Source organism: Lissotriton vulgaris, chromosome 5 (genome assembly GCF_964263255.1).
Source record: "Lissotriton vulgaris chromosome 5, aLisVul1.2, whole genome shotgun sequence".
NCBI classification, from domain to species: domain Eukaryota; kingdom Metazoa; phylum Chordata; class Amphibia; order Caudata; family Salamandridae; genus Lissotriton; species Lissotriton vulgaris.
In genome coordinates, this window is record NC_141693.1 from 1,769,835,626 (window position 1) to 1,769,849,990 (window position 14,365).

At 45.1% G+C, this 14,365-nt stretch overlaps 1 protein-coding gene across 1 annotated transcript in view; it reads left to right on the forward strand.

Annotated features, from left to right (window-relative positions):
* VAT1 (vesicle amine transport 1) overlaps positions 1-14,365 on the forward strand; it is a 197,473-nt gene that overhangs the window by 111,221 nt on the left and 71,887 nt on the right. Inside the window, exon 2 of the mRNA XM_086924054.1 lies at positions 10,004-10,211. Within this exon, the coding sequence (XP_086780180.1) occupies positions 10,004-10,211 (208 nt within the window). The remainder of the gene's footprint in view (positions 1-10,003; positions 10,212-14,365) is intronic.

Here is a 14,365-nt window from a genome sequence, read left to right on the forward strand (position 1 = left end):
GTTTAAGAAGGCTTGCTGCACACAGCTATACCTTGCACACAGACGCAAGCCTCCTGCATACACACAGCACCACACGGCTGCAGACTCTGTGGTGCCCGCTGCCACACACAGAACAAACCTGCAGTAAGACAGTAAGACCTGCTGCCAAAAAGGTAGTGCAATAACTGCTGGACAGTTTGAGGCCTTCTGCACACAGGACCGAGACCTGATGCCTGCAGTGCTCTGAGTCAGGCAGAGATCAAGGGCACACCAAACTCAGAAAGTGTCACTCATAGTTGCTGAACGTCACTCATAATTACACTGGAATTATGAAAATGTCACATATAGCAATCTAAAACCTTGGCAGCTATGTGAACTTGGAGGTGGAAACCAGCTGCCGCACTGGTTTGTGGGTGGCGCCGGAATCCTGGTGCTTGGCTGCCACGCAGCACTACTGATAGTTCCTGCTGCACGATCGTGTCACCCTTGTTGTGGGGAAAAATAATTATGACTGCTGGCGAATAATCATTTCCGAGGGATAGCCGACCGACAGAGTGAGAGTGCTGCAGCCAGTGACATCACCATCACAGCGTCACACTGGTTGCAGCAGGAGGTTCATAAGGCAGAGTCGTGGCACTGGCTGGTTCTCTTCACACCTGTCCGGGGGTCTGCAGGACCAATGGGCCCTTTCCCTGTCAACCGTGCAACACTTACTGACTCGAGCGTTAAAAAAAACTGAGTAAAGTGGAGACAGCAGCAGCTGCAGTAAAAACCATCGAAATAAAGAGCAGGCCAAGCTGGGTAAGTCTGCCCCCTCCCCGCCTCCACTAACAGAGCCACTGCATGTGTGCTAACCAGATTGTGGAGAAGTGTGGCTCACTGGTTAGATGAGGCATACCCTGAAGCTGAGGTCAGACCCAGGACCAGGATTCGATTCCCGACGCGGCAGGGTCCTGAACCCAATTGTCCACGGACTCGATAATTCTCGCTTCGGTGCCCACTCTAAGCATGAGTTCACACTATGCAGCTCTGGGCAACAAGCTTGTTTAATCTCCACAACAGCCCCCCCAGCGGCGGGATGCCTGGCTTTCACCTTGGGGATTCCCAGCACGGGTGATCTCAGAGGGAAAAACCAGGACGGGTTCCCAAGGCAAGCGCCGAGATGCCCAAGGGTACATCGAGCGCTATATAAGAACATACATACATAATTACCTCCGTAGTTCGTAGATATGATTATTTTTTTTATAAAAATGCCTCTACATGCTTCCTCCCATTGCCTTTTCATGCCTCCTCTTGCGTTTTCAAGCACTCGCTACTGTGGAGCCTCTCTTATCAGGGATGTAATGGTGTCTTGTTTATTCCGCTGTTCAAGAGGTCATGTTGCTGTGCATGGGTGTTTTTGAGAAGGCACACGTAGGCCTGCGAGTGCCACTAATCTATCACTGTCTGTCTCAGCCCACAGAAACTGGATAATTAACACTACCCAGCGAGGAGAGATCACACTGCCTGCGACTCTCTGTCCGCTCCAACCGAGTCAGGCTGGGACAGAAATTAGGCACAGGCACCAAAATAAAAGTGCCTCACTAAGTGACCAGACCAATGCTTGCAAATTTTGCCAGGTTTCAGGCACATCATACAAGCATTTTGCAAGGAATGGGACACTTAATGAACTTGAGCCATGTTGTGTTTGTATGTTGAAGTATTGCTGCACGTGCTATTTTACCCCAGCCACACAGCTCTGTACTGAAAAGGAACATAGCAGAAACCTATGCACTGTAGGGAGAAGGGTGAAAGGGGGAGTGAGGGGGGCAGAAAGGAGGGGGTCGTGAGCGACAGTTATGAAGAACGGCATCACGAGGGGCAGAATTAATAACAGTTTATACATCAATTTAAAAACTGTTTCAGACAAATTGAAAGCAAGAAACACTCTGGTTCTTTTCATCAAAAGAGAAAGAAAAAGACCATCTCATAGACTAGAAACACTGATTGGTTGAGGATGAGAACCCTCGGACACCTTTCGGTAAAGTTTGCGCTATATAAAACTCTATTAAATTAAGTAAGAAAACCTCTACCATGGATTATTTAATATGGCGTGGCTACTCCCCCTGTATGGGAGGGGCTCTTGAGAGTGATCACCCTATTGGCCGAGTAGAGGTGGGCGAGCCAACAAATTAACAGAGAGGGCCGAGCCAAGGGTCTTGCTTGTAAGACTGGTGCTAGGCATGAGCAGCGTGGGCAGTTACTCAGGGCCCCGTGCTCAGCACACCAGCATGGGGTCTCGCACCTGTGCTGCAGCTCTATGCCAGCATTTATAAAGCACACAGCTACCTCATGCGGAGGTGTCCCGGCACTGGGGGCCATCGGGAAGATTAAGCAAGCTATTGCCCAGAGTCACATGGTGCTGGGTTAACCTGCCGCCGGTGCCGGGGATTTAACCGTGAACTCTGTGGTCTGTTGTCAGGCACCCTGTCCGCTGCACCACACCTCTTCCACGAGGCCTTCCAGGGGAGAGGCACCTCTCTCCTGGGCCTTGCAGGCATGGGTAGTGCTGGGAGGATTAGTAAAAGGTGCCCCCTTCTCCCCTGCGCCTTGCAGCCCCACACCATAGCTTCGAGCCCAGTACACATTTAGCAGTTTGGCCTGCCAATGGCGATCCTATCCTGACTGCCCACTCAAAGGCACAGCATGATGCCAATTGTCCTGCATTTTGGCACTCTGGCAGTTTCAATGGACAGCTTTCTTTCAGCTCTTTATGAACTGTGAAAGGATCAGCTTGTCCGTGGCAGGCAGGGAGGGAGGCATTGCCGCACAGGTGGGGTCCTGCCCCTTGCAGGTTCAGAAGCACCTTCAGCATTTGGGATGCAAACTGGCTTGAATGAGCGATTGAAACCAATTATTTTTGCAGTTTTATACAGCACGAACTTGGCCTGAAGATATTGGGGTGCTTTACAAGAGCATTGGCTACATTACACAAGGACACATTCATGAGACATTAAGTGATTTGCTCCGAATCCCTGTTGATGTTGTGCCGATGCGGAGACTCAAACCTGGTTCCCCAGTCAGAAGCTCTGGCCTAATACCACATTCTGTCTCCTCCTCTACCACAGTGGCTTAACACAGGCCCCGGCAGCCCCTGCGGAGCGGAGGGCCCTCAAGCTGTAGGGCGCCCACTCAGCGCAGATCTCTGGCCTGAGAGCTCCTGATTCGGGGGGCCCCTCAAATGTATCTTGCAGGGGGGCCCCCTCAAGTTTCGTTACGCCACTGGCCACAATGTTTCTCTTTTATCCTTCCCAATGCATTGTTTGTTTATTTTTATGATCGTTTTAACTCTTCAAATGGAATCAAAATGGTGGAATTGGGTAACTGTAGTCTATTCCGAGGGGACAGCTGAATATATGGAGGGTCTAGTATCATAATATCGTCTAGCGCATTGTCGAAACGATAATACGACCCTGTATTTGTTTTTTAAAAGTGTGTTCTTTTTACTGCTTTAGTGGCACTGGATGTCGAAGTAAAGCTATATGAATGGCTGATGCGGTCAACGCTGGGAACTCCATAGCTCTTTGTATTTACTTTGAGCCATGTTGCGCAGAAACCCGCGCTGCTATCACCACCTTAAAAAAATATTACATAGGCAAAACCTATTCCCTTTGCCCATGCTTGTTCATATTTTATTTCCCTTCTACGTGTGAAAGAGCACAAATCTAAGTCTTGGCATTGTGTAACTTGAATGTATTCCACATTCTATTGTGAGCGTTCAGGAAATGACGACAATTGTGTTTAAGGATTTGAGCATCTGATCTATTCCAGCATGGTGTAGTGGCTCTAGAGGTCAGTTTCTTGACTCCTATGTTGTATAGGAGTTGTTTCATGTGCTTCTAATTGCAAGTTTGGAACAAATAAGGCACCCCAAACTTTGCTGTAGTGAATGTAAGGTAATGTTTGGACTTATTTACAAGACTTCATACATTTTCCTATGTTAAGGGCTCCCTAAATCTATCTTTCTAGTTTTAACAGATACAGAATGCTGCAGCTGGCATTGTACTAGGATTCATTTGAAAGTGTCTCAATCATGGGCGAGCTGACGTTTGCCGGCCACCCATTGCTCATTGCTGAATGGTCCATCTTCAGTTGCTGGAGCACCCGTTGTTGCGCTATCCCAGGCATAGTCCCTATCCTTCTGAAGTAGCCTTGTTAACACTGTGCCTAAATGCACGCTTTCCGCTTTCATTCTGCAGGCTCATCTGTCATGAGTAAAACTAGTTTTACTGAGACCTGGGGTCGTATTACGGAAGTGCTCCTGGGGCGCAACTGGTATTTGCACCTGCTTTGTGTGCCCCCAGGGCACTTTGTATTACAGAAGGGGCTGCAGAAGCTTGTGCATCCACTTCTATAATACTGATAGCACTGGTGCCTTCTGTGCACCAGCGCTATCATCGGAGGGCGTTCTCTCATTGGCATGGGGGTGTGGCCCTATGCAAATGAGGGAATCACTTTGCTTCTGACCCGGGTTGTATTACAGACATGTTCGGTGAGGAAAGAACCTGTCTGGTGCACTGAGTGTGCCCTCTGATGGCAGCCCTCACTCACTACACCCGCCTGCAAGGGCTGCGATCTTCTATCCCGCCCTTAAAGGTGCATGCATTGTATTGCATTGTATGTTGGATTTATATAGCGCTGATCACCCAGGGGTCTCTAAGCGCTTGCCTTGGGAACCTGTCCTGGCTTTTCCCTGTGAGATAGCCCCTACAGGGCATCCCCAAGGTGAAAGCCAGGCATCCCGCCGTGGGAGGCCGTTGTGGAAATTAAGCAAGCTTAATGCCCAGAGTTGCAGAGTGTGAACCCATGATTAGGTCAGGCACCGAAGTGAGAATTATCAAGTCCGTGGACATTTGAGCTCAAGACCCTGCCGCGTCGGGAATTGAACCCTGGTCCCGGGTCTGACCTCTGCTTCAGGTTCTGCCTGCTCTAACCAGTGAGCCACACTTCTCATGCGGACTGCAGCATGTACTGTGAAACACAGAGGGGCTTCCAAGCAAGCAAGTTTGCGGCTGCCCTGAAGGCAGCGCATTCATCATAATATGGTGCATTTTCATTGTTTGCGTCGGGCGCATCTTTTAAAAGTTTTGGGATAAACCAATATAAGGCAACCTAATACTTTCTTCGAGAGGGATCTTGGTCTGGTACAACACAATTAAATAATTATGGAGCGGTTTAATTACAATACTATTTTGTAAATCTTCCTAATTTGGACTGCATCTCAGATCTTTTAATGAAACCCTATGAAAAATCTTATTAGATTATCTTTAGGATGCCTTGCAGAAAATAAAAATCTATATGTTGGATCATGAACTCATTTTATTCAATCATATAAATCAGTGCATTGTATCTGCCTATCTCGGGCAATGGAGGTAGTTTATTTGGTTTCATATGGCTCCATAATATTGGAACACAAGAGTCTTGGATGAACTGATCCATTTTGGAACTCTTTTAATAAAGAGGAGAGGACTCCGTTCTATCCCAGTTGGATGTATAAAGTTTTAGGTTGTTGCGGTTGTAAAGTGATAGTGCTGGGGTTAAAACCTATTTTTCTTAGATCTTTTTACTGTAAGGGGGTAAGCTAAATCTCTCCTGATCCCAATTTGTAGAGTCCATCTTTTCATAAGATTAGTGAGACTCAGTTGGTTGGATCCATATTGGTTTTCTTTGTGGAAATAAAATAATTAATATTGAGAACACACATGGCTTTTGATGCTTGCTGATCTGTTTATTTGAAATGTATTAGTCCATATATTGACCTTGTGGGTACTGTATCCTATGTGATGGAACTCGGTTGGTCTTCTTTTGTGAATGTCTTTTTGAGTGCTCCTCCCTCTATTCTAAACTTTCAGTTCATCTATTTCAGGACAAACCAGTTTCCATGCTGCAATTCTGCCTTTATCGTTAGCTTAGTAGTGAGATTATGATTTACACTAATCACCTGATTAAGATGGAGCATGATCCGAGTGCCTTTTATTTGAAACCCAGCACCTCTGGTCACCAGTACTTAACCAGTTTCAGATGGACATTGAATAGCATCAGTTATAGCGATTATCCCTGCACAGTAGAAACAAGGCCATAAACCCCTGCAGCGGCAGGTGTTTGTGTGAGAAACTCTCCACCTGGCCGGAGATCTGAGACCCCAACCAAGTGCATCAGACCATTCAAGACCTCCTAATGCACTCTACCAAGGAGGGATGCATCAAACATGCTCACGCACCCTGATCCGTCTTCACTAATAGTCTGTCCTGCGCGTCGGTGAACACCACTCTTACTTCATATGTTATCTACTTTCTTGTCGAATTCACCATCAGAGCTTTGCATGGTTAAGATTGCTTATTGAATAATGATGCTGACCTTAATGTGCTGCTGGCTCTGTCTCAGAATTTCACTGACCAGCTACGGCCACAGTTATTTATTCGTTGTCAAACAGACTATACTAGCAATTTAGTGAAGTGCCACCCCACCGCAATAACCATCTGCCGATACAACTGTGTAGCCGTGTGTGAAAAGTAAAAGCCACTAAGAGGTCTGCAACTGCCACCCAATTACTCAAACCAGCCTTCTTCAGTCCCTTACTATGCAGCCTTGATAAGTAGTCCAGATGCTCTATCACTAGGACATGCCCATTGGATTCTGAGACACCCAACAGAAGTTAATGTCCAATGGAAAAAGCAGTTGAGGGTAAGGGATAATTCAAGATACTTTAAGTTTCAGTTTCAGTTGTAACAAATGTCCAGGTGTAATTTAAGGTCATTCTGAACACCTTGACGCAGCCGGTCTATTTGCCATCAATAAGTCTTACTCTCTATAGAAAGCTATATTTTTTAAAATTGATGTTTAACCCAGGATACTACACACCCTACATTGTTTTATTTTACCTGAGTCTATGCTCCTTCTTGTCCTCCAGCCTTATATTATTCACGGTTAGCCTGACTAACGTGATTAACAGCGTCTCTCTAAATCTGGATGAACTCCATTTTTGCAAAGGAAAATCGGTTTGAGATTACTAAGCAAACTGTATCTGTCTCTCTTCCAAATTCTACCTACTCATGTATTCTTATTTGTTTGTATTTCTTTTTCATTCTGGGTTAACTCCCTATGGACATGGTGTATTCTAAATTTAGCACACTATTCCTCTTCCCTAACAGCAGTTATCTAAATGTAGTAAATTACCAGGTAAACCTGCAGCCCCCAAATACATAAAACTATAACTGTCTTTGAAGATTTTTTTAAAAATACTAATGACCGTCTTTCAGCAGCTTCGATCATTCATAGCCTACCTCGAATCTTAACACTGACTGTGAATGCCGAGTAAATTCAGAGATTATTCAAACCATTTTTGAATAATATTTTGAGGAAATTGGTTTGTGCTGTAATACACATCCATATTGTGGTAGATTTGTCACTCCCCCTTACCTGCACCAACTCAGGAACCCTGGAACATTTAGTTTTTGCCCCCAATGAAAGTCCTATTCAGTGCATTAAGTGAAAGTGAAAGTTATTTGCTAATGGATCTTCATTTTTGCAGTTTTTCTGTATATTTTTCCATTTAAGCAAGACCTAGAAGTAAATTGAGATTGCATTTAAAAATGATCCAGCCCAAGTGTAGCAAGTTGTTTATCTTAATTACACCTCACGTTGGAAAATGATTTCCTTCTCAACACACCCAAATTAATCGCAACAAATGTATTGTAAACTCTTTTTTTTTTTTTTTTTTTTAACCTAACATGTCTGTCCTACTTAATGCATGTTTGCTGTTTTTACAGATAAATTTAGCTAAACCACCAATTGCGCAGAATGCCTAGAGAAACATGTAGTGTCGTTTTTACAGTTAACATGTTTGAGAACGACAGAACACATTAGATCAGCGGTTCATAAGCTTTTGACTGTGGACACCCACTGAATCATTACTGGAATAGGTGGACCTCCCCTGATTCAATCCTGCCCGAAACAATTTTTATAATTGGATCCTCAAAACAATACACAGATACAGAAACAAGTATACATCAAACACTTGCTCAGATAGTGAAATTATATTTAATTCACAATCAAATATAGAACATTTTGAATGTTGCCTCTGGGTTTGCATATACTTTTTAATTTTAGTTTTAATATTTAATTTTGTAAAACTGGCGCAGATCCCTTAAATAGGCCTCACAGACCCCCCAGGAGTTCTCGGGCAACAGGTTAAGAACCACTGCATTAGATAGTCCATAAATAACTTTATGCATGCTACACTGGTCCACAGCCGTACAGCTGGCAAACTGGTTTCCCAGCGCCCCACAAGTCCACCTCCTAGACAGCAGAACAGGTTTAACTTTGACATGCGATCAGTCTCCTTCCACCCACACAACCCTATGGAAATGGTGGGGTTCCTAACTCCACATCTGGAGACACTGGAAAATCATTCCACCTCATTGAGGAGCGGCCCACACTGACACAGAGCAAGGACTCCAACATGGAAATTGTGGATGCGGCTACAGAAAGTTCAAGGCCATATAGTTGAAACTAACACAATAAATGCTGATCCCATTGCTGCCAGTGCTGCATTCATACTTTCACGTGGAAAGAATGGAGAGCCTACTCCCTTCCTTCAAAGGCAAGGAAGAATGAGGAATAATTGTGTCTTAATCTGTGGGGGAGGAATTTCAATTAACGTCTTTAGAAATGACGGGAAGCTATAATGCAACCACAGTGCAAGTAGCTTTTTGATCAAGTGTAGTTGAAGGCCATGGGGACGTGGGGGCTGACTTAACACATGGATATAGACTCCTGTCGCCCACTACCAAACTAGTAGATTTGAAGAGAGAATCAGAACAATTGATGTGCCGCTCACAGATAAACTTGCACGTGCTGTGGTATAATAAAGACATTTTATACTTTGTTGTTTTTGTTACACAGAAGGAAGTTCACGTACAGAAATCGGTTTAAGTCTGCGAAAAACAAGCCTAGGCAAGACTAGAATTGACATCAAAAGTCACAAATACAATTGTTTGGCCTCGTATCAGTATTGATAACCTTGGCTTTCTAGCTAGGGTCAAGACTGGAATTCAGTCAACTTGTATCTGAGACCCAGGGCAAACTTTCACAGTCTAGGTATTGCCTTGTTTCAACTCGCTAACAGCCTGATTACGTCTTTGGCAGTGCGGCGCTGGGTCCGCCCCGCAGCTGCACCGCCAAAGCTGTGGTCGGACTGACTGCCTCCCTGATTAGGAGTTTCCTCTTGTCTGGCGGGCTTTTTTTTTTTTTTTTTTTGGCATTCCCACAGCGGTGCCTCTACAAGTGGGCACCGCAATGAGCGTGTCCAAAAACAGTTCCTGCATGGCATGAACTAAAATGTCCATGCCATGCAGGAACTAGAGTCATGAACACAGGGCGCAGAGGCACCAAGGGGCCCTACAGGGCCACCTTTGTTTGCTTTGCACCAGGGTTTTCATGGAGGAGGAAACACCATGAAAAACCCTAACAGAGGAAACTCCTAGTATGTTTGGCAGGAACGCAGCAGTTCCGCCTAGCATATTGATACCTCTAACATCGCCAGGGAACATCGGTTCGCTTTCGGTTGAGGCAGGTTGTGTCTTTGACCGCTCAACTCAGTCGAGCAGTCGGGAGACCGCCACCACTTCGCCTCCACGAGTCTGGAGGTCCATAGACCACCAAACTCTTAAGCGGGCCCTAAGAATTCTGCTAGCAGTTTAACTTCTTGAAGTAGTACATTTGTTCATTCTACCTAGAAAGGGGTTTCAGAGCCTTGGGATTTGAACAAATATTGCTTTTCGGAGACTTTGGCCTCTTTGATTTAAGTTACCCAGAGTAGTAGCCTATTGAACCGCTGGCAATTAAATTGCCCCATTATTTGTAACTGATCTGATCAAGAGTGAAGTATGGAGTTTTGGTTTCATTTTGTTCCTTTTCTGCACTGCATCTATCAAAGTATTTTTATAAGCTGGTGTTTCAAGTTTTCCTTTGTTTATTTTTTTAGGTTGGTGATAAAGTGATGGTGCTCAACCGATCGGGGCTGTGGCAGGAGTTGGTTACTGTCCAAGCCAACCACACGTACATCATGCCAGAAGGGATGAGCTTTGAGGAAGCAGCAGCTTTTCTGGTTACTTACATCACCGCATACATGATCATCTTCGACTGTGGCAATCTGAGGCCCAATCAGAACATTCTTGTTCACATGGCAGCAGGTAAATGAGTTTTCTCCTCCTTACTGGCAGCTGCTTTGACCTTCTTTTATCGACTTTTTCTTATCTTACTGTTCATTTTCTTTCTCATAAATAATGCTCACTATCTGAATGATCTAACCCAGCAGACATCCGAGTGCATCACAGCGCTTTTCTAGACTACAAAACAAGCTGACGCCCAGCCATTTCAGCTACTTTCATTTGTGGATCAACGAATCAGATTTTTTTTTTTTTGTAATTAAATAATCCCCCTGCCACGAGCAGTGACTTTATTTATTTATTTATTTTTTTAAATATGTTTTTATTGCAGAGTTATAAATAAAGCATCAAAGTAGGTCAACCTTCTCACTCTTGACATCGTAAAGCACATTCTCGTCAATAAGATTGCACACAGCCATTCAGCCCACATCCCGGAGGCTGGGCGGTGTACCAGTACGTTCCAGCAAAGATGTCATGGTGTCCATCTCATAGAGATGTCTGGTCAACAACATAATTTAGTATCTGCATTTTATACCCTCCAAACTACCTTCCCCCTCCGCACCACCCCCCCCACAATTCACCGCCAATTATAGTCAGCCACCCATTGTGGGTGACGCCAGTATCATCAGTGCCAACTCTATTCAGTCCATTCTAGTGCCCTCCCGTGGTGGTATTCTCTGGTGACTATCGATAACCAATCCATGTGTACACAAAGTGTCTTCGCCCGGATTTCCTCTTCCTTCATTTCTAGCCAACCCCCTCCTCTCCCCTCCCTCCCCCTAACTGCTGTTGATGTGGGTTGTAATTGCAGGTTCTGACTCAAGAGTTCGCCACTTGATGATTCTATGCATTTGTTCTTACATGCCCCACGGAACCCCCCCTCTCCGGATGCCTCTACTCTTCATCCTCTGTCAGATAGTCTTTCAAAGCCTGCACTATTGTCTCCCAAGCCCTCGCATTCTCCAAGCTCTTGTCGTTAGCGGTCCTAGCAGCCTGCCGCAATCTAATCACACCTTCACATCTGGACCATTTCAGCAGCTCATTCATCCATCTCCTAACTGATGGGCCCTCCTTGGATTTCCAGTGCCAGGTAATCTCTCTCTGGGCTAATATGAGTCCTAGGTCAATAAATTTACTCGTAATTTTTGTTCTGGTCGTGTGAGGGAACCAAAGCAGTAGGCATGTCGCCATGTCAAACTCCACTTCACGGTCCGTAACTGCGTTCAGAAGCTCCCCCACCTCAGGCCAATACGTCCCTAGCTTCGGGCAACCCCATAATAAATGGTCAAGCTCCAACTCAGGCGCTAAGCATCTCGGGCACACTGTGTCTTGTACCCAGAAGTACCGTCTGATCTTCCCCGAGTCAGATAGGCTCTATGTAGTACAAAAAAATGCACCTGCTGGAAGCTGGCATTTCTGCAACCCTTCCATGTCCTCTTCAGAATATGTCCCCAGACCGTGTCTGGTATAGGTTTGCCTATACTTTCCTCGCATTTCTCTTTCAGTGTAGTAAGTGGCTCTAGTCCCTCATGTAGCATTCTAGAGTGGAGGCAGGTAACCGCTTTGATCGTTCCCGCAGCCATCACCACATATTGACAGGCCATGGTCGTGTCCAGTTCCGCCAGCCCCCTTTCCAGTGTTTCTGCATCGCCGCGACCACTACTGCATGCCCGAGCAGTGACTTTTATGTTACAACTTTCAAATACTTTTTGAATATGGTGTGCAAATGTTTTTGTTTTATAAAAAATAAAACGGATTAAAATGTCCATGTGGCTGACGCGGTGTATGAAATTCAGACTGTCGGGCTGGGGCTTTCCGCCCTGCATTGTGGTGAGGCCTTTAGTGTAAGAATAACAATTGTAAGGGCACTACTATTTTTCATTAATCTACCTTTAAAGATACTGAGATATATAAAAATAATAAAAAATATTCAAAAATGTCCAAGCTATTATGGAATACATTGCATAGCATAACAAGCACTCGAAAATAAAGCTGGTCTTATCTTTTGACTTTGCCAATGAAAATCTACTTTTCAATGGTTTTTGAAAATGCTATTCAGCATCGGCAAAAATAAAAAAACTTGTCACTGCTGGCACTGGATAGAAAAAAAAAACAATAAAAAAAATGACCATGTGGGGCTGAAGCAGGAGATGGCAGTGGAGTGGCTTCAGTCTTTTTGTTTTCACAAAATGTCAAGTTTTTTTTTGGTATCTACGTGCAGGTTTGGATGGCCATTGGATGCCACTGAATTAAACGCTCTTTGCTGAAATCTACAATGTGTAGGTCTTGTGTTCGAATCCTGAAACGTAATTTAGCCCTCCAAACTTGAGACAGTGGTATATTAAATGCAGTTTAAATCAGGCACAGTGATCCCACGGCAGAGTGGTATTTCGGTATAGAATCTTTATTAGCAGGTAAGTTATTTATGCTTTTTACAAACTTGTGTGGTTTTTGTTTCTTTTTATTTTTTTTTACCATGTTTGCAAAATGAGTTTTTTTTTCTCTAATGCCTCTATTAACTTAGAGCGTTCATAACAGCAAGTCCAGTAGGGATTATGAATTATACTTCACTAACTATCCAATCGTTTAGTAGCCCCTAATAATGATTTTCCTTTACCGCTTGAGGGATCCAGAGGTTACTAATTCTGGCCATCAGAGGCTCCTGTTTGCGTGAGAGTCCCTGGGATTCCTCTTTGCAAAGGCTGAAGTCTACCTTCCCGATTTCTAGCGCGTCTTTTGGAAACTGGAATAAATCGCCTTGCATAGGGAGGGTGAGGTTCTGACCTCCCCTCACCCCCCCCGCCCATCCATCCTTCTCTGGCTGAAGATTGGAGATGACCGGTTCCTTCTCCTCCCTTCGTTTGAGCCCTGGTAGCCCATTGGTGAAATCTGAGGAATTGCCCCTCCCCGCCCAAAAGGACCACTCCACCCTTCTTCCTTGGTCACCCTCTGACATGGCTGTAGCAGAAAGTGGGCCACCTCAGCCTGTTTCGACTGTGCTTCCGTGGCCATGACAATTGCAGAGACTGAGTCTCAGCCTCCTTATCGGTGGGCGTCATGCCTATCTTTCTACCAGCGGTGACAAGGCATTGGCCAGGAAGCAAAGATTATCTACTCTATTAACATGTAAGAAAAAGTGGCCTCCTATGCCATCAGTAGGGGTCGCTCTACCATCCAGTGGGTAACTCTGGAGCTACTAGTCCCTTATCCTTTGGAATGGGTGACCGATTGAGAGGTTACTTGCACCCAGGGAGTGGAACTACTGCTGCTGGATCAGAGGTAGCATGAAGTTTGTATTCATGTTGTTTTACTATTCACAGAGCAAAAGCATGGAAGGGCGGGATTGCTTTCATGTCTGTGTGCAAGGGGCATACTCGGCCTTAGCCAATCTTGAAGTCCTGTTCCAGGAAGTGGAATACAGTCTTATTCAGCCAAACACGATTGGTTACTGAACAAAAATTAAATGATGCAGCATGTTCATTGCCAGGCCTCAAGTATTCCATGAATTTATGAGTTTCTCTTCAGCACTTCCCCTAAAACCACTTTATGTTTTGGCAATACATTTGGACGTTTGCCCTAAAATGATTAGTTGGCCTGATTCCGCACCCAGTATGAGGTAGCCATTCCCCCAGATTTCCCATGAGACAAGCTCTGCTTAGTTGATGCAGAATTGGCACCGTGGCAAATTCACTTTGCCTGGGACACCAGCCAGCCCTGCCCAATGGTGTGGCTGGAGTGCTCAGTGCAGTCCCAAATAGAGCTGCTGTCACGTTTGAGAAATTCCTTGGGTTTCTGCATAGTCCAAGCACTGTAATTAATTTAATTATAGACGCTCAGCTATCTGAATGCACTGGCACTTGAAAACACCATTATAAAATCTTGGCCAGGCTCTTTCTGTGCTAGAACTAGTATACCGAGGTGCCCGCTGCCAGCCTTGATTTGCACTTGCTGTTTGCATGGAACCAAGCCCAGCCTTCTGAGGAAGGATGTTCTGCTGCGGTTGTAGTAATTGTCCATGGTGCTACTGCACGAACCATGGAATTGTGCACGTCACTACGCCACATGCATTAGGGCCCAAAAGGCTGAAATAAATGGACGCACGCCCTATTTTTGCATGAGCGAACAATTCCATGTGTAAACAGGAAAGATGTGGTGCTTGTAAAGGAAAGCTCCAATTG